At 41.9% G+C, this 26,079-nt stretch overlaps 2 protein-coding genes across 4 annotated transcripts in view; one reads left to right on the top strand and one right to left on the bottom strand.

Moving 5' to 3' along the window:
• Positions 1-18,059, top strand: part of LOC138961406 (uncharacterized) — a 19,457-nt gene extending 1,398 nt beyond the window's left edge. Inside the window, exons 1-3 of one of the 3 annotated variants that reach the window (XM_070333024.1) lie at positions 4,352-4,688; positions 8,358-9,157; positions 16,470-18,059. In XM_070333024.1, coding sequence (XP_070189125.1) covers positions 8,925-9,157; positions 16,470-16,866 — 630 coding nt within the window. In that variant the 5' untranslated portion in view covers positions 4,352-4,688; positions 8,358-8,924 and the 3' untranslated portion in view covers positions 16,867-18,059. Of the gene's footprint in view, positions 1-4,351; positions 4,689-8,307; positions 9,158-16,469 lie in introns of those variants that run through there. The other 2 variants (XM_070333026.1, XM_070333025.1) reach the window with 2 other exon arrangements.
• A 1,318-nt stretch (positions 18,060-19,377) lies between these two features.
• On the bottom strand, positions 19,378-26,058 carry LOC138961407 (toll-like receptor 6). Its single transcript, XM_070333027.1, has 4 exons — positions 25,831-26,058; positions 24,469-24,751; positions 23,266-23,444; positions 19,378-22,757 (listed from the first exon to the last, which is right to left on the bottom strand). Exons 2-4 carry the CDS (start codon positions 24,664-24,666, stop codon positions 22,457-22,459), a joined length of 678 nt encoding a protein of 225 aa, XP_070189128.1. The 5' UTR covers positions 24,667-24,751; positions 25,831-26,058; the 3' UTR covers positions 19,378-22,456.
• Positions 26,059-26,079: the final 21 nt, after the last annotated feature.

Raw genomic sequence — 26,079 nt, 5'->3', positions numbered from 1 at the left:
GTGCGTGATGGGGTGTATATGTACAGGAGTTCAGAAAGGTACTGAGGGGCACTTCCTGAGAAGACCTTGAAACACAGACAAGCGACTTTGTACTTGATACGCTGTTCCACCGGCAGCCAGTGGAGTGTGTATAGCAGGGAGTGACATGCTGTGTTTTCTTTGACCTAAAGATGATGCGGGCTGCAGCATTTTGAACAGGAGAGGTTGGATAACTAACGAAGGACATTCAATCAACAGGGCATTAGGGGCCTACAATAGTCTAAACGAGACAATATGCAGGAAGTGACAAGGGTTTTTGTGGCTTCTTCAGTGAGAAAGTGGCGGATGGAGCTGATGCGCCTAATTTCAAGGTAGGCTGCCTGACATGTTTTTGTGACATGATGTCTCATAGAGAGGTCAGAGTCAAGGTAGAACCCAAGATCTCTGGCCTTCCCTGAGAATGTGACAGATGCTGAGCCTAACTGAATGGCAGATGGAAGACTGTGACGAGAAGAAGAGGTTGAAGAGGCAAACAGAACTGCTTCAGTTTTTTCTTCGTTAAGTTTAAGTTTGTGTTCATTCATCCAGTCTTTTACATCAGAAACGCAGTCTTGTAGGGAAGAAACAAGGTCATTGACCTTTTCAGGAGGAGATGCTTGATGAAGCTGTGTATCGTCTGCGAACATTTCATGACTGACTGCATGGTGGTTGATGATGGTGGATAGCTGTGTTGTGTACAAGACAAACAGTACCGGACCTAAGACTGAGCCCTGTGGTCATTTATATTATTGTTTTGTAAACACAAAGCTAAAAAAATCCCGAAAGACAAAAGAAGAAACAAAGAACAACTTGTGTCATAAATATACTCCAAAGATTTCCTACAGGTATACCCCAGTGTTTGATTTCCTACAGGTATACCCCAGTGTTTGATTTCCCAACCCAACAAACAACACACACCGAGAAAGAAACTAGCGTTCAAAGATAATATTAGTGACTAATTATGCTTATTTCGCCTAATGAACCTTTCTGTCCAATTAGTGGCAGCCGAGTCAGTCAATCGCGTTAATCCACACTCTTCCACTTCCGTCGCATATTATCCAGGATATTCCTGGGTTCTCGTTATTGTCAATGCGATCTGTGCTTGTGTTGCGGAGAGAGAAACAAGAAACAAGGATGTTAATGTGTCCGCGCGCTAGCTGGAGGCAAAAGCAGTGAGAGACATTTCCTTTGTGGCTGTCACACTTTGTGAAGAAAATTCTGCTGGAATTGTGAGACTTGGACAACGTGTGAATGCGCTGTAGCCTCAAGGTTGGAAGTTTTCGTTCTTGGATTTCAACCGTGCATGTTTAAAGATACGGTGCGTCCTTCCCTCGTTCATGTTTAAAGATACAGTGCGTCCTTCCCTCGTTCATGTTTAAAGATACAGTGCGTCCTTCCCTCGTTCATGTTAAAAGATACAGTGCGTCCTTCCCTCGTTCATGTTAAAAGATACAGTGCGTCCTTCCCTCGTTCATGTTTAAAGATACAGTGCGTCCTTCCCTCGTTCATGTTTAAAGATACAGTGCGTCCTTCCCTCGTTCATGTTTAAAGATACAGTGCGTCCTTCCCTCGTTCATGTTTAAAGATACAGTGCGTCCTTCCCTCGTTCATGTTAAAAGATACAGTGCGTCCTTCCCTCGTTCATGTTAAAAGATACAGTGCGTCCTTCCCTCGTTCATGTTTAAAGATACAGTGCGTCCTTCCCTCGTTCATGTTTAAAGATACAGTGCGTCCTTCCCTCGTTCATGTTAAAAGATACAGTGCGTCCTTCCCTCGTACATGTTTAAAGATACAGTGCGTCCTTCCCTCGTTCATGTTTAAAGATACAGTGCGTCCTTCCCTCGTTCATGTTTACAGATACAGTGCGTCCTTCCCTCGTTCATGTTAAAAGATACAGTGCGTCCTTCCCTCGTTCATGTTAAAAGATACAGTGCGTCCTTCCCTCGTTCATGTTAAACGATACAGTGCGTCCTTACCTCGTTCATGTTTAAAGATACAGTGCGTCCTTCCCTCGTTCATGTTTAAAGATACAGTGCGTCCTTCCCTCGTTCATGTTAAAAGATACAGTGCGTCCTTCCCTCGTTCATGTTTAAAGATACAGTGCGTCCTTCCCTCGTTCATGTTAAACGATACAGTGCGTCCTTACCTCGTTCATGTTTAAAGATACAGTGCGTCCTTCCCTCGTTCATGTTTAAAGATACAGTGCGTCCTTCCCTCGTTCATGTTTAAAGATACAGTGCGTCCTTCCCTCGTTCATGTTTAAAGATACAGTGCGTCCTTCCCTCGTTCATGTTTAAAGATACAGTGCGTCCTTCCCTCGTTCATGTTTAAAGATACAGTGCGTCCTTCCCTCGTTCATGTTTAAAGATACAGTGCGTCCTTCCCTCGTTCATGTTTAAAGATACAGTGCCTCCTTCCCTCGTACATGTATGATCGTGTTTACTGCCACAGCTCTTGTCATGCTTCCACGTGGGGTAAAACTGGGCATCATTTATATTAAACACATGTCAAACACCAAGAGCCTACACTGTAAACTGAAGTGTTCCACTTTTGAACACAGTTTGTAACCGGTTGTGCAGACTGCGTATGATTCTGATAGCAAAAGCAGCACACATGGTAAACACTGTATAGTGGTTACTGCGTCTGCTACTTTTTCCAATAGAATTATATAGTTCGAGACATAGGGTTCACAAATGATTACAAAAAGTGTGTTCAAAAGTAGAACACTTCAGTTTTCAGTGTATAAGCGACGTCCTGTACCTTGTGGGATTTTGTTGTTCTTGGGTTAAAATGGTTAAATTGACATTTGTGTCAATCTGCAAACTTGATTTAGCAAAATGTTGACACTGTGCATTCTTGCTTTGTGTCCAAATGGCATGATGATCTAATGTCGTCATGTTGAAGATTGGACAGAACGGGATGGTGGTGAGCATGATCTAATTTCGTCATGTTAAAGATTGGACAGAACGGGATGGTGGTGAGCATGATCTAATTTCGTCATGTTAAAGATTGGACAGAACGTGATGGTGGTGAGCATGATCTAATTTCGTCATGTTAAAGATTGGACAGAACGGGATGGTGGTGAGCATGATCTAATTTCGTCATGTTAAAGATTGGACAGAACGGGATGGTGGTGAGCATGATCTAATTTCGTCATGTTAAAGATTGGACAGAACGGGATGGTGGTGAGCATGATCTAATTTCGTCATGTTAAGATTGGACAGAGCGGGATGGTGGTGAGCATGATCTAATTTCGTCATGTTAAAGATTGGACAGAACGTGATGGTGGTAAGCATGATCTAATTTCGTCATGTTAAAGATTGGACAGAACGGGATGGTGGTGAGCATGATCTAATTTCGTCATGTTAAAGATTGGACAGAACGGGATGGTGGTGAGCATGATCGTGCAGGCGGTTCCTGTAAACATACTTTCATTCCAGTGTAAACCATCTTGTAGTTCACCATAGACCCGCCAGGCTTTTACATGGGATAAGATCTTTTTTAATCTTCGACAAACACCAAAACGCTACAGACTCGCTGCATTTTGTCAATCTTCAAAATTAACGCAGGAAACAAAACAAACTATGTTAAAACATTTAGTCAAAACTTGAATAAATGTAAAAACTAAAACAAAAATCCAATAACAATCCCACTTGGCGCAGGAAGCAGCTAGATTTCCGAACTGGGCTATGTATTCAAGTGGACGGATGCGGTTATCTCATGTAAAAAGTAAGTCAGATGTGTGGGTATTTACAGGACTGTTACCACAGGAAGTAGGGTGCCTTGAAGTCAGATGTGTGGGTATTTACAGGACTGTTACCACAGGAAGTAGGGTGCCTTGAAGTCAGATGTGTGGGTATTTACAGGACTGTTACCACAGGAAGTAGGGTGCCTTGAAGTCAGATGTGTGGGTATTTACAGGACTGTTACCACAGGAAGTAGGGTGCCTTGAAGTCAGATGTGTGGGTATTTACAGGACTGTTACCACAGGAAATAGGGTGCCTTGAAGTCAGATGTGTGGGTATTTACAGGACTGTTACCACAGGAAGTAGGGTGCCTTGAAGTCAGATGTGTGGGTATTTACAGGACTGTTACCACAGGAAGTAGGGTGCCTTGAAGTCAGATGTGTGGGTATTTACAGGACTGTTACCACAGGAAGTAGGGTGCCTTGAAGTCAGATGTGTGGGTGTTTACAGGACTGTTACACAGGAAGTAGGGTGCCTTGAAGTCAGATGTGTGGGTGTTTACAGGACTGTTACCACAGGAAGTAGGGTGCCTTGAAGTCAGATGTGTGGGTGTTTACAGGACTGTTACCACAGGAAATAGGGTGCCTTGAAGTCAGATGTGTGGGTATTTACAGGACTGTTACCACAGGAAGTAGGGTGCCTTGAAGTCAGATGTGTGGGTATTTACAGGACTGTTACCACAGGAAGTAGGGTGCCTTGAAGTCAGATGTGTGGGTATTTACAGGACTGTTACCACAGGAAGTAGGGTGCCTTGAAGTCAGATGTGTGGGTATTTACAGGACTGTTACCACAGGAAGTAGGGTGCCTTGAAGTCAGATATGTGGGTATTTACAGGACTGTTACCACAGGAAGTAGGGTGCCTTGAAGGAATGAGAACTCATTCTTCCGGAACTCTTTGTGCAAGGACTAGAAAGGAGTGTACAGGTACAGTACAAAGTCTCGCTCATTTAATTTCTGTCTGAATGTACATATACACACAAAAAAAAGCCAAGCACCCCCCTTCAATTTCGCAATGACTGATTTTTAAAGTTCTGGTATGGAAACAGTAAGTTCAGGAGCTCGGTTTGACAAATGTTATCGACAAGAGCAACTCTTTGGAAATAACATCACACAAGAAAACTCCAGTTTTGATTGGTTTTAATCGTGATTTGGTACCTTGCCAAAAAGTGACGTTTTAACCCTAAAACAGTACCCCTGATAAGTATGGAGCTGCAAGCTGAAAAAGACAGGTTTAGGTAAATGTGTCATGAAAAAAATGTAATTGAGAGTGCTCAGATGGCATACGCGATTCAAAAGTTCAATATCGAGTGAAACCCCCGCGTGCCCGGATGACGGCGTCAACCCTGCGTCTCATCCCTCCAGTCAAACGTCGGATCTGTTCACGGGTCACTTGCAACCACTCACGATGCAAAGCTGCCTCCAATTCACGTAATGTCTGCACAGGAGGCTGCAGAGCTTGTATACGACGCCCCAGGATGTCCCAAACATGCTCCAGCGGATTAAGATCTGGACTCATTGCCGGCCATGGGAGTGTTGTTACAGCGTTGTTCTGGAGGTAGTCCACCACTGCCCTGGATCGATGAGGCCTGGCGTTATCATCCATGTACACGGGTCTTGTGGCAAGTGGGTGGTTGTCAAAATGAGTAACGACAACAGGTTCCAGGACATGTCGCATATACTGATCACCCGTGAGGTTGCCACGTATGGTGACAAGGTCTAGCTTGCAGTCATGGGAAATGCAACCCCCAAACCATGACTGACCCGCCACCGAATGGAACAGTTTGTCTGATGTTCCTGGGTGTATAGGCCGTGTTCCTGTGCCTCCATACCCTCAGTCGGCCGTCAGTGACATGGAGAAGGAATCTGCTTTCGTCCGACCAGTGGATCCTCCTCCACGTTCTCAGGTTCCATCTTTGCCGTGCCAGACACCATGCCAAGCGTCTTCTCTTGTGGTCATCTGTCAGTCGGGGACACTTAATGACTCTTCGGGCTGCCATTCCTGCAGCTTTCAAGCGGTTTCGTACGGTCCTGGTTGACAGATGTCGATTTGGAAGCCATGCTCGTTTCAGGACGGTACTCGTTGAAAATGGCTCACGCCGAATTATTCGGAGAAGTGCTCGGTCTTCACGTTCTGACGTCACACGGGGTCGCCCTGACTGTGGACGGTCCTTCACAGCACCAGTCTGACGATGTTTGCGTACCAAACGGCTGATGACGGTGTAGTGGTATCCAAGTTGACGACCAATCGCTTTGATTGAAGGATGCTCAGGAGCCTGTAGCATGCATTCCTATAATCTGCCATCGGATCGCCTCTGATAATCGTCTTCTCGCCATGTTCACAGAGAATGTTTGCAAATTGTCGTCGCCCAGTGTTAAATACAGAAATTTGCAGCGTGAGCATACTGCCTTTTTTAACATTCATGGGTTGCATGCTGCACGTGCTTCTCACAGGCAGTGGCGACACAATCTTGACGCGTGAACTTCCCAACCTTATTATGGAAACCCATGTATGTCATTACGAAGAAAAAAAATGGTAAAACAAATTTGACTCAATTATTATCACAAATTCATTCGGGGGGTGCTTGGCTTTTTTCTTTGTGTATGTATATCTGCTTCTTTAAAGGCACAGTAAGCCTCCCGTAAACCATCACAGATACAGTCAGGCTTTTACACACAGTACAAACACCCTTTCGTTTAAACACTCACCGCTTGAGAACATCCTAGGTGCCCTACGTAAAGAGTGAGCAATTTACAAAGAATTTATTTTCGTGAACCCTCTGATCAGCAAATCAGGCGCTTCGTTTTGGCGCTTGAACTAACTTTTAAAATCTAGATAATAAATTGACAGCTTGTTACACAAACATTCTTAAGTCATAAAATAATTATTTTTTCATCAAGACAAGATCAGTACAATTCGAAGTTTCGAAAGTTTGAAAAAAGAAAAGCCCGGAAACGTGTCACGCAAACCGTCTTTCTCGTAGCAGACGACGGTTCTGCCTGGCGCCCGTTCCTCTGAACAGTCAACTGTCATCGCTCTAGTTCGTGTGAATCGCAGCCGTTTGTTGCGTTTAGATTCAGAGGTACACAATAACGTGCTATTGCAGATGAGCTTACAGCGAGTCCCATTGAAATCACAAACTGACGACCACATTGTGAAAAAATGAAACTGGATCACACGGGTTCGCGATGGGTCAGGGGTAAAATAAACCAAGCAAAAATAAATTCTTTGAAAATTGCTCGTTCTTTACGGAGGGCACCTAGGATGTTCATGCGAGTGTGTAAATGAAAGGGTGTTTGTACTGTGTGAAAAAGCCTGACAGTATCTGTGATGGTTTACGGGAGGCTTTAACCAAAACTTTAGTTTACAGCTAACTAACACTAATGTTTCTCACTTAGGGCCTATCAGTACATGCGGGCTTTAACAAAACTGTCTCATATTACTCTCTGGCCTTCAGACGTAGTGTCAAAACAACGTGCGGATGTTAACTGGATCTGTCCTGAAACGATCGTGATGGTGGATTGTCGATATTGTTGAAAGTTTAGTTATCTCTCACAGAATATCGGAAACCAAATACCTGTGGCCACAACATAGCTAAAAGTACAATCACAATGACTTTGAAGACTGTGGCTTAAGAAGAACATTAATTGCTTTGACAAATACGTATGTGACTTGGAATAATAGGCCGTGAAAAGTAGGATATGCGCCGAAATGGCTGCGATCTGCTGGTCGATGTGAATGCGTGATGTATTGTGTACAAAATTCCATCTCACACGGCATAAATAGATCCCTGCGCCTTGAGTCCGAGTCTGGAGATACGCGCGCGATATAAGACTTCATATAACATGTTCGACACTGAGGTACAAGTAACAAAGAATACTATTACAAATACGTTGGGTGGCAAAGTGGTACGAAGAATATAGAATACTGATGGATGGTAAAAATAGGGTAGAATACTATCACAAAGACTTTACATACTGTGGTACGAAGAACATATAATATTATCAGAAAGAAATTCAATACTCGATGGTAAAAATAACGTAGAATACTATCACATAGACGTTACATGTTGGGTTTTCTTTCACAAGACATTATTTTGATTGTCTAACGAAACCGTCAGGCTGAGTTAAACATCAACTTATCGAGTGTGGGGAAAAACCTCTGTACCACGACAAAGTCTGAATAGCAAGTATGTCTCACAGCTTCAATACAGGAGAGAGAAAAACCGATTTGGGTACCCAAGCTTTGAGAATGCTAACCACAACAGCCATGCTATTGGAGAAATCTACTATTTCAGGAAGTGACCGAACAAATGAACGACGTCTCAGCGTGTGTGTGTGTGTGAGAATGAAGTGACGGTGTGTATCTTTTAAAGCATCAAATTCTTCATCACGTTTTTCTGTGACTGCATGCGCAGAAGTTTGTCCTTTCCACTGTCTTTGTCATCTCTTTACACAACTCTGTCTTATCAAGACTCATATGCCTTTCTGCTGTCTTTGTCATCTCTTTACAGAACTCTGTCTTATCAAGACTCATATGCCTTTCCACTGTCTTTGTCATCTCTTTACACAACTCTGTCTTAATTATCATTTCAGAATCATAGGCCTTTCCGGTGTCAGCTCAACTCGCGAATTGAAAAAAGTGCAGTTTTCTGGAATCCAAGAAGAAACAGACTGCTAACGTGCCAAAATTGAGAATACAAAACAACAAGAATGGTATGTTATTGGAACATGACAAAACACAACGTTACAGTCACCGTACGTCGACCCAGCGATCTTTTAAGTGGACAGACAGACACACGCTTGTGATACCGATAATAAACTTCTCTGTGCGAATGCATCCAAGACACTCGCGAGAAAGACGCAAAAAAAGGCAATATCTTCTAGGATTACGTTTGTAATATATCCAAAATGTTGACGAATTTGTGAAGAGAAGAAGCAAATAGCGAGAGAAATGAAAGCGATCGATATGTGGTCATTTTCGGCTCATGAAAAGAAGATTGCTAGTTAGACTCAGTTCGTGTCAAGCTCCGGAAGCGTGGTAAAGGAGAAAAAACTGGGTCGAGGCATTCTTCGATTCCAACCTAACGTTAGTGGAGACTCCTGGACCAAGAGCGTTCTTCACATTGGAACAAATAACAAAGAACAAAGAACATAGCATATATGCTTATCACAAAGACGCTGAAGGTGCAGTGGAACGAATTGAGTGTTGAAGTTCTGCAGCCAGGATTTCATATCAGTATGGTGGTATTCGTCGATTCCCCGCTAACGACTGCCTTTACCGAGACTCCGGCAGTGGGAGATGACAGTGCCAGCTTTATCATCGCTGCCGTCCTCTTGGCCAGTATGTTGGTCTGTGTCATCCTCTTTGTGCTGGCATACTTCTATTGTGGAAGGTAAGACGGATGCACGAGGGGGGAGGGGGATGTGAGTATCATAACCCGACAAAGAGTTATTTTAACCAGGATCATTCTCAGTGTGTGCCATCCTCTAGCTGTATGCTGGCGTACTCCTATTTTCGCAGGTAAGATGGATGTACGAGGCACTCTGTTTTGTTTTTGGCTACTCTTTGTGTTATTTTGGCTAAAACCAGAGTAATTGTAGTAAACGAGATAAGGATTGCTGCAACTCAGTAACTTGTTGAGTAGTCGCGCAGACTGGTTGTATTGTAAATTAGTATTTCCTGTGTTATTTAAAAGAAACAAATTGTGTTGAGGTTTATACATTTAATTATTATTATAATATAACATACCTGATACTTCCTGTTTAGAATATTTATATTGTGTTCATATTATGATTATGTGATGTTGTAAATGGGTTTTTTTGTCTCTGTATTTAGTAAGGAAGAATTGTGTTTCTGAATTGTGTAAATTTTGAATAGTTTGAGGTATTGTTAGAATTAGTGAGAAAAAAATAAATAACAAATGTTTTGGATTATAATTTTTTTCTCGAAAACTCCTTCGCCTTCCTCATTTATATTCCTTCAGTGGCACTTCTCCCGTCCTACCACCATACGGTAAATTAAAATGTTGCTGTTGTTGAAGAATTTAGATTTTTTTTCCCCTTCTTTTTTTCCCCTTCTTTTTTTCCCCCAACTTCCCTTCTAATTATTAATATGTGACCCTCCACCACGAAATGAGTCGCATGTCATCTCGCGCGGTTCTGCGCTAGGCTTAATATAAGTCCGGGGAGTGTCTGGTAACAGTGTGAGGGTCACCTTAGTCACAGGCTTATAACTCAAACAATGTTCGCTCTTTTCTAAAACGGGTTTTACCACTGCATAGAGCATAACAAACTCTTTAGGAAAATGTAAAAATATGAAAACCATGCAAAGGTGACATGCGACTCATTCCGTGGTGGAGGGTCACATTTTGTGTTTGTTAAATCCCTATTGCGCCTCAATTTAAAGCGCATAGTGCTTTTAGTTATGCGCTATAGAAATCTCCTCAATAAATAAATAAATTTGTTCGTCTTTTGATCCTTGCTACCATCCTTCCGCCCTATTTGAGTTGTCTACGGAGAAAAGAAATTTAACTTGGAAATGTTCACATGTTTTGATAATTGTGACCCTCCACGACGGTATGAGTCGCATGTCACCTTTGCATGATTTTCATATTTTTACGTTTTCCTAAAGAGTTTTTTATGCTCTATCCAGTGGTGAAAACCGTTTTAGAAAAGAGCGAACACTGTTTGAGTTATAAGCCTGTGACTAAGGTGACCCTCACACTGTTACCAGACACTCCCCGGACTTATATTAAGCCTAGCGCAGAACCGCGCGAGGTGACATGCGACTCATTTCGTGGTGGAGGGTCACATTTTTTATGTTTTGCCTCAGAGTCAGTGTGCCTTGATTTGGTCTACACTGTCCAGTCAATTATACTAGGTGAAGACAGAAAAGAATTAAGCTGATAGTATAGTTTTATTTAAGTTTAACCCCACCCCAATCAGTAGTGTCCATTACAAATTGTGTTTAGTAGGAAAGACGGAAAATTATTGAAATTCTTTTTCTCATTCTTCCTTTTTCTTATTGTATTAATATTAAAATTATATTTAAATTTTGTCATATAGTCTTGTTTCAAGGTTTGTTTGTCATGTTGTCAAATTTTATGTAAATATTTTGTGAATTGTGTTGAAAAATTATTACACTAAAATTATAAGTTCCCTCCACTGTATTGGGTCACACAAATGAAGTGTTGTTTGTTCCTCAATGATATCATAATAGCGCATTTGCATTCATTTACAGCGTACTCCTATTGTCGCAGGTAAGATGGATGTACGAGGCAAAATATGTGATAATCCTATCCCGACAAAGAGTTATTTTAACCAGCGTCTTAGAGTGCACTGTCCGCTGTATGCTAGCATACTTAATCTATGGAAGGTAAGATGTACGGATGCACGAGGTAAAACAAACACACACAACAACAACAATGTGTTAACTTTAGCATTGGTGCCGTCATTTTGGCCAGCATATCAGAATGTGCCATCGTCTGTATTCTAGTATGCTACTGTCGAACGTAAGATGGTCAAAAACAAGTGAGTTTATTGTATGATTTCTGTGTTCACTTTGGCCAGCATGTTCAATCCTCTTTTCTGGATTGCTCCTTACAGTTGAAACTAGGTAAGACGGATGGATGTGGTCACAAAAAAGGCGTGCTTGCTGTATCATACCTGCTGTCACTTTAGCCAGTATCTTGGTCTGTGCCATCTTCTTTATGCTGGCTTATTACTACCGTTGAAGGTACGACTAATGCATGAGGCAAAACATATTTTTACTGTATCATTTGTGCCGTCATTTTGGCCAGCATATTGGTTTTTGTCATACTCTGTATGCTGGCATAATCCTACTGTGGAAGATAAGACCTATGTATGCTGGCATAATCCTACTGTGGAAGATAAGACCTATGTATGCTGGCATAATCCTACTGTGGAAGATAAGACCTATGTATGCTGGCATAATCCTACTGTGGAAGATAAGACCTATGTATGCTGGCATAATCCTACTGTGGAAGATAAGACCTATGTATGCTGGCATAATCCTACTGTGGAAGATAAGACCTATGTATGCTGGCATAATCCTACTGTGGAAGATAAGACCTATGTATGCTGGCATAATCCTACTGTGGAAGATAAGACCTATGTATGCTGGCATAATCCTACTGTGGAAGATAAGACCTATGTATGCTGGCATAATCCTACTGTGGAAGATAAGACCTATGTATGAGGCGAACAAAAGTGAGTTTATTGTATGACTCCTGTATCATTTTGGTCAGTAATATGTAATCCTCTACGTTAGAATACTCCTGTCAAAGGTGAGTTTATTGTATGACTCCTGTATCATTTTGGCCAGTAATATGTAATCCTCTACGTTAGAATACTCCTGTCAAAGGTGAGTTTATTGTATGACTCCTGTATCATTTTGGCCAGTAATATGTAATCCTCTACGTTAGAATACTCCTGTCAAAGGTGAGTTTATTGTATGATTCCTGTATCATTTTGGTCAGTAATATGTAATCCTCTACGTTAGAATACTCCTGTCAAAGGTGATATGACTCCTGTATCATTTTGGCCAGTAATATGTAATCCTCTACGTTAGAATACTCCTGTCAAAGGTGAGTTTATTGTATGATTCCTGTATCATTTTGGTCAGTAATATGTAATCCTCTACGTTAGAATACTCCTGTCAAAGGTGAGTTTATTGTATGATTCCTGTATCATTTTGGTCAGTAATATGTAATCCTCTACGTTAGAATACTCCTGTCAAAGGTGAGTTTATTGTATGACTCCTGTATCATTTTGGCCAGTAATATGTAATCCTCTACGTTAGAATACTCCTGTCAAAGGTGAGTTTATTGTATGACTCCTGTATCATTTTGGCCAGTAATATGTAATCCTCTACGTTAGAATACTCCTGTCAAAGGTGAGTTTATTGTATGACTCCTGTATCATTTTGGCCAGTAATATGTAATCCTCTACGTTAGAATACTCCTGTATCATTTTGGCCAGTAATATGTAATCCTCTACGTTAGAATACTCCTGTCAAAGGTAAGGCGGATGTTTGAGGCCACAAAAAAGGCGGTGTATTTGCTGCAACGTTGTTGCCGCAATTTTTACCAGCATTTCAGCGTGTGCCATTCTCTTTATGCTGGAATACTCCTACTGTCGAAGGTAAGGCGGATGTATGAGGCCCCAGAAAGAGCTGTGTGTTGGCTATAACTTGACGTTGTTGCCGCCATTTTGTCAGTATTTCAGCATGTGCCATTCTCCTTATGCTGGCATACTCCTACAGTGTAAGGCAAGACGGATGTACGAGACCAAAAAAAAAGGCGATGTGCTTGCTGTAACTTCTTTGCTGTAACGTTGTTTCCGCCATTTTGGCCAGCATTTCAGCGTGGGCCATTCATTATATTGAGTCAAGTTTTGACTAAATATTTTAACATCGAGGGGGAATCGAAACGAGGGTCGTGGTGTATGTGCGTGTGTGCGTGTGTGTGTGTGTGTGTGTGTGTAGAGCGATTCAGACTAAACTACTGGACCGATCTTTATGAAATTTGACATGAGAGTTCCTGGGTATGAAATCCCCGAACGTTTTTTTCATTTTTTTGATAAATGTCTTTGATGACGTCATATCCGGCTTTTCGTGAAAGTTGAGGCGGCACTGTCACGCCCTCATTTTTCAACCAAATTGGTTCAAATTTTGGTCAAGTAATCTTCGACGAAGCCCGGACTTCGGTATTGCATTTCAGCTTGGTGGCTTAAAAATTAATTAATGACTTTGGTCATTAAAAATCTGAAAATTGTAAAAAAAAAAATAAAAATTTATAAAAACGATCCAAATTTACGTTTATCTTATTCTCCATCATTTGCTGATTCCAAAAACATATAAATATGTTATATTCGGATTAAAAACAAGCTCTGAAAATTAAATATATAAAAATTATTATCAAAATTAAATTGTCCAAATCAATTTAAAAACACTTTCATCTTATTCCTTGTCGGTTCCTGATTCCAAAAACATATAGATATGATATGTTTGGATTAAAAACACGCTCAGAAAGTTAAAACAAAGAGAGGTACAGAAAAGCGTGCTATCCTTCTTAGCGCAACTACTACCCCGCTCTTCTTGTCAATTTCACTGCCTTTGCCATGAGCGGTGGACTGACGATGCTACGAGTCTTGCTGAAAAATGGCATTGCGTAGAGTTTCATTCTGTGAGTTCGACAGCTACTTGACTAAATATTGTATTTTCGCCTTACGCGACTTGTTCTCTTTATACCGGCATACTCCTACAGTGTAAGGCAAGGCGGATGTACGAGGCACAAAAAAGTGCGGTTATCGTAACTTGACAAAGAGTTGTTTTAACCAGCATCCTAGAGAGTGCCATCCTGTGTATGCTGACATATTCCTACTGTGGAAGATAGGACGTATGCATCAGGCAAATATATTATTAACTGTATCATTGGTGCCGTCATTTTGGACAGTATATTGATTTTTGCCATCCCCTGCATGCTAGCATATTTCTACCGTGGACGCTAAGACGGATGAATGAGACCCAAAAAAAAGTGTGTATATTGTATATCGACACGCACAGTGAGAAGGGAATATTAAGGAGAGGAGGGGGTGTAGCCAGGGCAGAAAGAGAGAGAGAGAGAGAGAGAGAGAGAGAGAGAGAGAGAGAGAGAGGGGGGGAGAGAGAGTAAGAGATAGAGAGAGAGAAAAAAAGAGAGAGAGTGAGCGAGAGAGAGAAAGAGAGAGCGAGAGAAAAAGAGAGAGAGAAAGAGAGCGAGCGAGAGAGAGAGAAAGAGAGAAAGAGAGAGAGAAAGAGAGAGGAAGAGAGAGAGAAAGATAGAGAGAGAAAGAGAGAGAAAGGTGGAGAGAGAAAGAGAGAGAGAGAAAGAGAGAGGGAGAGAGAGAGAGACGGCAGAGGGAGAGAGAGAGAGAAACACAAAGAGAGAGAAATAGAGAGAGAGAAAGAGAGAGAAAGAGAGAGAGAGACGGGAGAGGGAGAGAGAGAGAGAGAGAGAGAGAGAGAGAGAGAGAGAGAGAGAGAGAGAGAGAGAGAGAGAGAGAGAGAGAGAGACAAGACAAGACAAGACAAGACAAAATCTTTATTATCGAGGGTTATAGATAAGCAAGAATATTGCTTTTTTACATCCAGCCCTCGCCCTAATATAGGGTCAACAAGAACAGAAAACAATATAATCAAAGAACTATCACATCAAACTTAATACATTATAATGTAACTGTATATACAGATACAAATTTAAAAATAAATTGTCATACTGCATTTTAAGTACAATTTCCAATGATAAAAAGTGTCCATTTTTAACATAACTTAATTTAGATCTGCATATTATTATAACTTTGTTTAACATGCACATACATTTTAAATGAATTGATGAACCATTCAGCACATGTTTAGTTGCATTATGTGCGACATATAATTTTTGTTTAAGCTGTCTGTGTTTGTTTTATGCTTAAGAAAAATAGGCAGTGAGTTCCATAGGACCGCACCTGAATAAAGAAGGCTTGATTTGAAAAAGTCAATACGTGGAGTCGGTGTGGCCTGTGTTACAACGCTGTTCCAGCAAGTGTTTAGTCCTATGTGAAAAACGACGTGTTTCACATTTTGGCAGTGTGGGATGTTCAGTAGCCAGTGGATAAGGTCGTTGATGTTAATTCCTGACACACTAATCTTTTGCGTATGACATCTTGGAAAAACAAGTTCAGTTTTCACAGATTTGAGGTTGGAGTCGCCAATCATAACATGGGTAGTTCCATCAAACACTCTTTCCTCTGCTAGTACCTCACGTGGTTTTTTTAGATCCACGTTTTTTTCATGTCTGTGTTCATCACCAACACTTCTTTCTTTGTAAGTCTGCTTGGGAGGGTTTTGATTGATGACTTCATCATTATCAATCAGTTGAGGCTCACTGTCCTGTCTTTGGCTGTTCAAAGAGTCACTCATCACGATAGCATCACTGTCCCCATCAATGTCTGTCAGCACTGCATACTTATTGAAAGTAGGTACTTCAGCTTTGTGTTGTCGAGAAAGAGAGAGAGAGAGCGAGATAGAGAGAGAGAAAGAGAGAGAGCGAGCGAGAGAGAGAGAGGGAGAGAGAGAGAGAGAGAGAGAGAGAGAGAGAGAGAGAGAGAGAGAGAGAGAGAGAGAGAGAGAGAGAGAGAAACAGAGAGAGAAGCAGACAGACTCAGCGAGAGAGAGAGGCTGAGATCAAAAAAAGATGCAGGCTCTTCCGAACACGTCAAAGTCGGAAGACTTTCATCATTACATTATTTAGGAAACTGCGTTTTGGCCCATTCCGCGCTGGTGTTTGGGCTGAAACAAAAACTTCTACAGACAGAATATATATCTCTTCACTGTAACGCCGACTAATAACAGAAGCTTATTATATTATATCGTTTCTTCGGACGATTTGTGCAAGTGGCGAATGTCTCTTTCACTGGCTGCACTGTACGCAGTTCCTGCCAAAAGCCTAATGCATTTTTCTCTGAACAATTTCAGACGCCGCAAGAAAAACTTCTACAGATGGTTCTCTTCATTTGTATGCATTGTAACGCCAACTAATAGCAGATGCTAATTATCTTTTTTTTTCGTCGGACGATTTCTGCAAGCGGCGATGGTCTCTAACTGTTTGCATTGTAGTGCCTATACTGACAGCCTTTTACATCCTTTTTTCTGAACAATTTCAGACGCTGCATACCCGATTGTTGCCACCTCGTGTGCCCGTGCCTGAAGCGTCGTCGGGAGAACATAGAGATGGGTTACCTCCCTGCTAACATCACCGTCAACTCCACGGCCCTGGAGCAAGGAGTGCCGGACATCTTTCTCCGCCACTCCACGTCCGACAGAATCTCCATGGATCCCGCCAGCTTCGAGATTTCGCGAGATTCTATTTCTGGCGTGGAGACAAGCGGCGCCTGGTCGGACTATTTGAGAAGGGCTACGCTGAGACGGAGCAGTCTTGGCAGCAGACTGATGGAGAGGTTGAAGAATGATCGCGAGGACAATGAAGAGACGGGTGATGGTGCAACTGTAAGCCAAGAAAATTCCAACTCTGGGTTCAGTCAGAGCACTCTGATGTCTTGATAGTATTGTGCTTTTTGGTGTCTGTATTTGTTCAGTATTAGTTGTGTGTGTGTGTGTGTGTGTGTGTGTGTGTGTGTGTGTGTGTGTGTGTGTGTGTGTGTGTGTGTGTGTGGGTGTGTGTGTGTGATTTCCTGAAATGGTGTTTGCTAGAAATGGAGATAGTACAAGCCAAGAAAATCCGGACGTTGGTTTCAGTCAAAGCCTTATCATGAATGTCCTGATGATAATATTGTGTTATTTTTTGTTTGTGAATGTGATCTGAAAATAGTACGTATCATTTAACAGTTCAAACACTGGTATCAATCAAAATCTTATCATGTTCTGGTATGAGTGTGTGTGTGTGTGTGTGTGTGTGTGTGTGTGTGTGTGTGTGTGTGTGTGTGTGTGTGTGTGTGTGTGTGTGTGTGTGTGTGTGTGTGTGTGTGTGTGCGCGCGATGTTTAAAACAAAGTGCTTGTCATTTTACATTTCAAATACCGGATTCAGTCAAAACTCTCTTATGTTCGGGCAGTACTGGGCTGCAGTTTATGATTTAAACAATTTATGTTCGGACATCAGTTCCTCAGAAAGAAGTTTCTGCGTTTTACTGACTTCCCACGTATTGCCATTATCCTATGTGCATTATTCTGAGATCATTTAGGCCATAATAATCTTCACTAGGTTCGGTTATAATGAGATAAAGCATACCACAAACATTCAAACGAAGGAATCTTTGTGGTAGACTACTGCTTAAGTTGCCGTTATACTGGAGGAAACAACAATGAAGAGATTGCATATGGGGCCAGACGGGCGCAGTGGCGTGGTGGTAAGACGTCGGCCTCCTAATCGGGAGGTCGTGAGTTCGAATCCCGGTCGTTGCCGCCTGGTGGGTTAAGAGTGGATATTTTTCCGATCTCCCAGGTCAACTTATGTGCAGACCTGCTAGAGACTTAATCCCCTTCGTGTGTTCACGCAAGCACAAGACCAAGTGCGCACGGAAAAGATCCTAGCTGTAATCCATGTCGGAGTTCGGTGGGTTATGGAAATACGAAAATACCCAGCATGCCTACTCAACGAAAGCGGAGTGAAGCTGACTATGCTCTCAGAGTATAGTTTGGGGACATCCTGAACTCAGGTCAAAATGAGTTCGGCTCATTCTCTCCCTGACAGGATGCCTTGAGTTTCCTTGTCGGGCAAGGAAACCGATTTTTTTAAATTTTTATTATTTATTTTTTTTAACATATTTAGAGCTTTTTGTAATGTATTATTGATATAAGCAGATTCGCGATCGTCGATAATGATTTTTCATGGTGTTTTGTAATTTTTAAATTACAAAGGAATTGATATGTAAGACAGTTTCAAGCGAGCTATTTTTCGCGGCTGTATTTACTGTGCAAATAACTCTAAATATGGCAAAAGTGTCACGTTTGGTTTCCGCGCTCACTGGAGCAGACGATTTTTTCTGTAACCAGTTGACAGTGATGAAACCATATAATTTATTACGGTCTCCTTCCGGCAGCAGTACCAAAATTTTGACTTGTTTTGACCTTAGAACGATGTCTTTATCATTTAACTGTGAAGAACAGAAGGAGATCACTGTCGAAGTCGGCCAATCTGCAATCATTTTCGTCTCGCGAACACTGATCTCAAATTTAGATCAGTGCTCGCGAAAACCATATGGGAGATAACTGTATTTTTGTTTTGATAGATTCGCGTAGGACTGTAGCGTCCGGTCAGGGAGAGAATGAGCCGAACTCATTTTGACCTGAGTTCAGGATGAGTTTGGGGAACCCAAATGGGCGAACGAGCTCACACGTTACCAGAAAATTCTGGAACGCTGAAGAAGAAGAAGCATATTCAGTCAAAGTCCTCTCATGTGCTGATAGTACATGGTGTGGTCTACATATTTACAGACTAAATTTTGTTGAAACTTACGCTCGTGCATGTGACTTTACATGAGGAGATATACGTTATTACGCATCAGTCTTGGTGTTAGACTAATGGGGAGGTTGAAAGACAAAGACAGTAGATGTGTGGCATCTGATGCTGGTAGAAGCCAAACGAATACGAACGCTGGATTCAGTCATAATCCTCTCATGTCCAGTTCAGTGTGTATTGTTCAGAGACAGTGAGCACACAACAGTTCAGGATAATTGTTTTCACACAGGTGTCAAACAGCAGTGTTTCGGTCAAACCAAACGTGTATTTGAAGATCTGCTTTTTTGGCTCAAAAATGGGATTATTGAATTTGAGCCATAGTTGGATATGACGTCATAGGTCCTATGTCGGCCTGACAAGTCTTTCAAAGCAATCCATGCTTTAGAAAAGTATCCAAGTGTTTTCTGACCGGAAGATCATACCACCCCCCCCCCCTCTAAAACGTAAGGTTTTCACTTTTGACTTGTTAATTATACTGGGTCACGGGGTCCTGAAAGTCGTGAATAAATGTATACAGAAATTCATTATGATAAAAGTGTTTTGTGTTTGATTGTTTAGTTGATAAAATGTTGAAACCTTGTGTGATCATGTGCTGCTTTTGTACTAAAAGCAACAACAGCAATAACAACAACAAAAACAAAATTAACAACAACAGCTTTTTAATTCAAAAAGGTACACCCAGTTTGGTGTTGGATAGAATTCAAAACAAGAATATACAGATAGCATGCACTCATCAAGTCAGATATGTTTTATACTTGTACCACTCCCAGATGATAATCAAAACAGTATTTATTATTCATAATACTAAAAATTGAAAGCATCAAGTACAAAAATATTGAATCCCGATCGTCACGGACTTTGTCCTAACAGAGACCCATATTATAACGTAATACCTAGTGACTTAAACAACTCCTGAAAATTAACCTTGGGAGAAATGCATTTGATTTAAGTTGGTTTTTTACAAGAGGCGAGTTTGAAGTTGCAGTTTTAGAATAGTGTCCCGAATTCAATGCAGCTGTTGTCTGTAGCGAACACTTTTGGTCGTTGCCTTGAATGGTCGTTATTGACAGGTTCGTCCATACTATTCATAGACAAAAGCTGCATAATATCATACCCCCACCTACCCACCTCCACCCCCAGTGTCATGTGCATGTTGTCAAAACCGTCAAATAATCACATATTCAACGCTCAGGCCTGATCTAATCCTAATACACGTGGGCGGCGCATCTGGAAACCCATCCTAGCGGAAATTTGTCTAGCGCCTAGTCCTGTTTGTGTTGATTGCATATCTGACAGCCATACTCTTCGGAAAGACCCTCTCGGAGATTATAGAGAGTAATGAACCGGGTATTCGTTATGTCTTGGCGATGGAATCGAGTGAAAACAAGCAGCGACTTTATTACGAGATAAATTACTACTACAATGGAACTGCTATTCTACAACAAATACCATTGGCTTGTTATGCTATATGGAGAAATAAGTTCTTGTTCTTCATAACTTGCCCTAAAATTCAGACTTCCCTACCTTATAAGACTTTAAAAAAAAACATTTCTTGATTTTTTTGGTCCATTACCTCTATAAATGTATTTCCATTTTAAGGCTCCTTTCCATGAAAGACCTGTCCGATTTTGTAAGGTCTTAAAAGACAGGTTCCATTGTAATCCCACATCTGCACGCATCTGGTCAATCATCCAAGCAATAAATCGTCCAGTGGTCAGCTTGCTCTGTCGGGTTTGATTGCATCTCAGTCATGGAACAAACAGGCAGACTCTCGAGATTAGAGAGTAATGCGCCGGACAAGAGTTATTTCTGGCCGATGGAAACAGCTGAAAACCAGCAGCGAATCCATTAGAACAACCAGAGACGCAATAGATAAGGAAGAACTAATCCTAAAGCTGATTAATATCTTTATCTTGTCATCTGAGCGTATCTGGACAATCATCCACGCAACAAATCGCATATAGTGATTAGACCATTGGAATCAAGCTGGTTGTCTTAGGCCTCAAATTCATTGAGCAAAGTAGACTTCGCGAAGTCAGCTTGTTGAATCTTGCCGCACGAAGCTTTTCACTATTGCCGATTTCGCGAAATGGGCAACTTGCCCATTACGCGTAATCGGCTACCTATTCCGCGTAATAGGCTGTCGATTTCGCAAAATGGGCCAGTTTTCGAGGCCTTTAGGCATTTCCGGCAAAACCCTGCCGATTTCGCGAAATGGGCAACGTTTTGTCTCTGACGCAAAATGGCCCAAAATGTTGCCGATTCCGCGAATTAGGAATTTGTGAATTCGGCACGACAATCTGTTAGCGAACATTTTATTTTAATGACAACTTTAATGAGCAAACTAGTTAATTATTTGTAAGCCTCCACGCTGAAATGCAATACCAAAGTCCGGGCTCCGTCGAAGATTACTTGACCAAACTTTCAACCAATTTGGTTGAAAACTGAGGGCGTGACAGTGCCGCCTCAGGTTTCACTAAATTTCGGATATGACGTCATCGAAGACATTATCGGATAAAAAAAAAATGGTCCGGGGATATCATACCCAGGAACTCTCATGTGAAATGTCATGAAGATCGGTCCAGAAGTTTTCTCGAAACCGATCCACACACACACACACACACACACACACACACACACACACACACACACACACACACACACAGTCGCGATATAACCTTAGTGGTTGAAAACGACGTTAAACACTAAATAAAGAAAGAACACACACACACACACACACACACACACACACACACACACACACACACACACAAACACACACACACACATACATACACCACGACCCTCGTCTCGATTCCCCGTCAATGTTAAAACATTCAGTCAAAACTTGACTAAATGTAAAAATTAGGTCGCCACAGTGCGGTTTCACTTTTTTTTTTAAGCCAGATATTTTTTCAATGGACATTTATTGCAACAAATGGGAAAACCTTATCGGGATTTTCAGGAGAGAAAAAAAGAAGATAATATGGCGCCAGAGGGATTGCAGTCCTCATGTGTGATACCCCACATTCAAACCCCTTATTTAGAACTTTGATGGTTCGCTTTAACTTGTTAGCACTGATGGGCTCTATTTGGGAGTTCTATGCCGCCAACTCCAAGGGTGTCATAACACTCCACGTATGCGTTCCAGACAGCACTAAAACAACATGACAATGAAGTATTATGACAATGAAGTATTATGACAATGAAGTATTATGACAATGAAGTATTATGACAATGAAGTATTATGACAATGAAGTATTATGACAATGGATATGGGACTCCGACGTTAAAGAGTCAGGCTGGTTTCACTATTCATATTTATTTATTATGATCATAGTTATGGAGCTCTTTCGTGTATACCATTGCAGGTGCGTCCCGGAAATTACGGTACAGACTTCTCAATGCTTAGCTTGCAAAAGACGTTTCCTGAAGGTTGTCCGCAGGCAGACAAGCTTTACGTTTGACGAATTATTGCATTCATTTTTGGGATTGGCACCATTGACAAATTCTGTTTCTGGCATCTCAACTTAAAAATGTCAACCCTGATTTCATTGTAAGTATATACTTGTTTTATGCACATAAAAAAATAGAGTGAATAAAAGGCACCAGAAAAAAACGTGTGGCAATTAAATTCAGTGCATAATCTGTCAGGCTACTGACAACACAGATGTTCAACACAGATTCAGTCCACCAGGGTTCCCGGTTTTCAAAGCCAGGTTAATTCCCTCTCGAAACACCCTTTTTGCTTCCTCGCTGTCTCCCCACTGTAAGAAAGTTCCCTTTGTCAGCAGTCTGCGCATGTCCTGTGTCATCCGGCCGGCCTCCACGTTGCCTAGCAACACGACGATGACGTCTTTCTCCTCTTGGATGCTGGCGTGGACGACCTGTTTGAACTCGTACTGACGCCATTTTTGGTCGTTGTTGTAGTTGTCACTGATCAGAAGCAGAACTCTTGCGCTCTCGTCCATATACCTGCAATATTCTTTGGTGGTCATGACTCTGCCTTGCGCCTTCTCTCTCTCTCTCTCTCTCTCTCTCTCTCTCTCTCTCTCTCTCTCTCTCTCTCTCTCTCTCTCTCTCTCTCTCTCTCTCTCTCTCTCTCTCTCTCTCACACTCTCTCTATCTCTCTCTATCTCTCTCTATCTCTCTCTATCTATCTCTCTATCTCTCTCTATCTTACTCTATATATATATATCTCTCTCTCTATCTCTCTCTCTATCTCTCTCTCTCTTCTCCCCCCCCCTTCCCCTTTTAAAATTCCATTACAATTTTAGGTTCAATCGTTACTGTTGAACTTGCATGAGTGCTAGAGAAACTGATCAAAAGAAAGCCACAAGGTCGATGTTTAAAATGGTTGCGGAAGTTTCACCTTTGCATATTTGGACTGAACCGGTTTAAATAAAAGCAATACCGAAACGTTAGAGAGCTTCCATGAGCAAACAAAAAGTGTTCTTATCAAAAGCAAAATCCGTTAACTAACCGAGGAATGTTGTCTGCGACAGTTCCCCCATTGGTGTCCCGTTCCTCCACAAAGACTGCAAGTTTATGTTCTTCTTCCAGCAAGGGAAGCAACTCTTCATTGATCCAGTCCAGGTCCTCCGCACTGTGGGCAAGGTACACGTCGTACTGGAACAACTGTATTGCCCTCTCATTGTTCACCTGCGTGTTGTTGGAAACAGACGAAAAACTGATTTTAATCTGAATTTCTTCATTCTTTTTGGGACACAGTAATTTTGTTTTTCTGTACTGAAGTTTGCAACTATGATTGAGAGGTTGCCAACAATTTTCTTCAACAGTGACTATGAAATATTTTTTACGTTGAAAAAGTAATCAATCATCGTCCTAACTAGTGTGTAAACGAAAGGCAATTTAATTGAGACCAAATCCCACATTTGAAGAAAAATAAACCAAAGGCTGTTGTGTGACTCTTCGTATTCAATCAATATAAGAAATCTTGTCACAAAGTGCTTGATGGTATTCACTGGTCGACAAGTTGGCGATTTCTTTTTAAATTTAAACCAGTAGAGCCGGTTAATGTGAGTCATTAAAACGACCAGCTACGCAATGTTTAATCTTTTGATTCAAGTCTTAAAGTTCCAACATTGACTCGCACAATCTGATGTTTAAAACAGAGGTTTGAGTTAATAGGGTCTTCATCTTCTTCTGCGTTCGTGGGCTGAAACTCCCCCGTACACTCGTGTTTTTGCACGAGTGGAATTTTTACGTGTATGACCGTTTTAACCCCGCCATTTAGGCAGCCATACGCCGCTTTCGGAGGAAGCATGCGTTTCTATAACCCACCGAACTCTGACATGGATTACAGGATCTTTTCCGTGCGCACTTGGTCTTGTTTCTATAACCCACTGAACTCTGACATGGATTACAGGATCTTTTCCGTGCGCACTTGGTCTTGTGCTTGCGTGTACACACGAAGGGGGATAAGCCACTAGCAGGTCTGCACATAAGTTGACCTGGGAGATCGGAAAAATCTCCACACTTAACCCACCAGGCGGCCGCGGCCGGGATTCGAACTCTCGACCTTCCGATCAAAAGGCCGACGTCTTACCACCCCGCCACAGCGCCCGTCAGTTAATAGGGTCAAGTGCAAGCACCTTACCAATGTTCCTATCAGTAAAAAAATCAGGTTTACCTGATACGCCTGTTTGCAGAAAAACTCCGTTACCTGAACGTATCTACGGCGGCGTCTCAAGCGGTAAAGGTAGAACCGCAGTTCCCACCGGTGGCGGTAGATCACCACAGATACAACGACAGCTGCAGCGACCATAACCCCTCCTACTATGCCTATCAGAGAGTAAGCCCTATGCAGAGGGTTGCACTGGTCTTCAGTCGGATGGAAGTCATTCAGACGAATCCTTCTCATGTGAAGAGGTGAGTTGCATTGGTAGTCATCACCTGGGTAGTCGGTTATTTTGATCCGTTGGTGCGTCTTCTTGTCATCAAGCCAACTGGTGACAAAAATGGATTTTTTTGAAAGCTTTCAATCAATCAATGAGGCTTATATCGCGCATATTCCGTGGGTACAGTTCTAGGCGCTCTGCAGTGATGCCGTGTGAGATGAAATTTTATACGGCCAGTAATTGCAGCCATTTCGGCGCATATTTACCTTTCACGGCCTATTATTCCAAGTCACACGGGTATAGGTAGACAATTATTAACTGTGCCTAAGCAATTTTTGCCAGGAAAGACCCTTTTGTCAATCGTGGGATCTTTAACGTGCACACCCAATGTAGTGTACACGGGGGGGAGTTCGGACACCGAAGAGAGTCTGCACACAAATTTGACTCTGAAATAAATTTCCGCCGAACCTGGGATCGAACTCACGCTGACAGCGGCCAACTGAATACAAATCCAGCGCGCTACCAACTGAGCTATATCCCCGCCCCATCGTCAAATCGTCAAATACAATCGTTCGATGGTAAATATAAACCAAACAAAGATCAACAACAACAAACTAATTTAAGTGATCGCAAAAAGGGGGAAAATAAGCTTCGTCTTTAAAGGTGTCCCACTCTGAAAGCTATAATTGTGTTAGGGAATGTGCTAAAACTTTGCAATAACCTTCATCTCATTCCTTGCATGTCGTGTGGACCTTATTTTGGTTCTTACTTCACTAGAGACAGAACTCTGCCAGAATTGTTTGTTATTGTTGTTTTTATATTTAGTCAAGTTTTGACTAAAATGTTCCCGCGATCTAGACACAAATTTATATTATCAAAGCTGTAGTACATTGATCACTATCTTGAGAGTGAATGTGGTGGTGGGTTTTAAATCATAAAAGACATAAACACCTACACCCCACAAAAAAGAGGGAGGGGGGCAGCAACACAAATTCCCGCACTTACTGCAAAATACCCGGCGTAGCCGCGATTCGAACCCAGAACCTACGGCTAGGAAACCGACGTCCTTCACAACAGGCTATCGCGCCCATTGTAATATATGTTTGAAAATGTATCAGTTCGCGTCTATCCTGCAATAGCCGTACCCCGGTTCAAAACGCCAGTGAAGATGATAAGTGATAACCCACCTGCGAAACCATAGCAGATCGCACGTGCAGGCAAAGCGGTTTCCTCTGAGGTTAATCTCCTTGACGGTTTGGAGAAAAAGGCTGGGGAAAGTGGACTGTGTGACAGTGGTCAAAAGGTTGCCCTGGATGTTCAGCACCTCAATGCTGCTCACGTTGTGGAGAGCTGCCTCAAGACTGGTCGCAGTCAGAACGTTCCCTTGAAACAACAGCTTCTGTACACACCACAAACGTTAATCATCGGAAAAAGCG

This window comes from Littorina saxatilis, linkage group LG3, assembly GCF_037325665.1.
Source record: "Littorina saxatilis isolate snail1 linkage group LG3, US_GU_Lsax_2.0, whole genome shotgun sequence".
In the NCBI taxonomy this organism is placed as follows: Eukaryota; Metazoa; Mollusca; class Gastropoda; order Littorinimorpha; family Littorinidae; genus Littorina; species Littorina saxatilis.
This window is presented reverse-complemented; position numbering and strand designations above follow the sequence as displayed.

Bases quoted from the DNA above. Each gene is read 5' to 3' on its own strand.
- LOC138961407 (XM_070333027.1), bottom strand. From the start codon at position 24,666: ATGAGAAGGATTCGTCTGAATGACTTCCATCCGACTGAAGACCAGTGC. The intron at 23,445-24,468 runs GTAACGGAGTTT...AACAACACGCAG, and splicing joins GCCGCCGTAGATACGTTCAG to GTGAACAATGAGAGGGCAAT. The intron at 22,758-23,265 runs GTTAGTTAACGG...AGAATATTGCAG, and splicing joins GTCGCAGACAACATTCCTCG to GTATATGGACGAGAGCGCAA.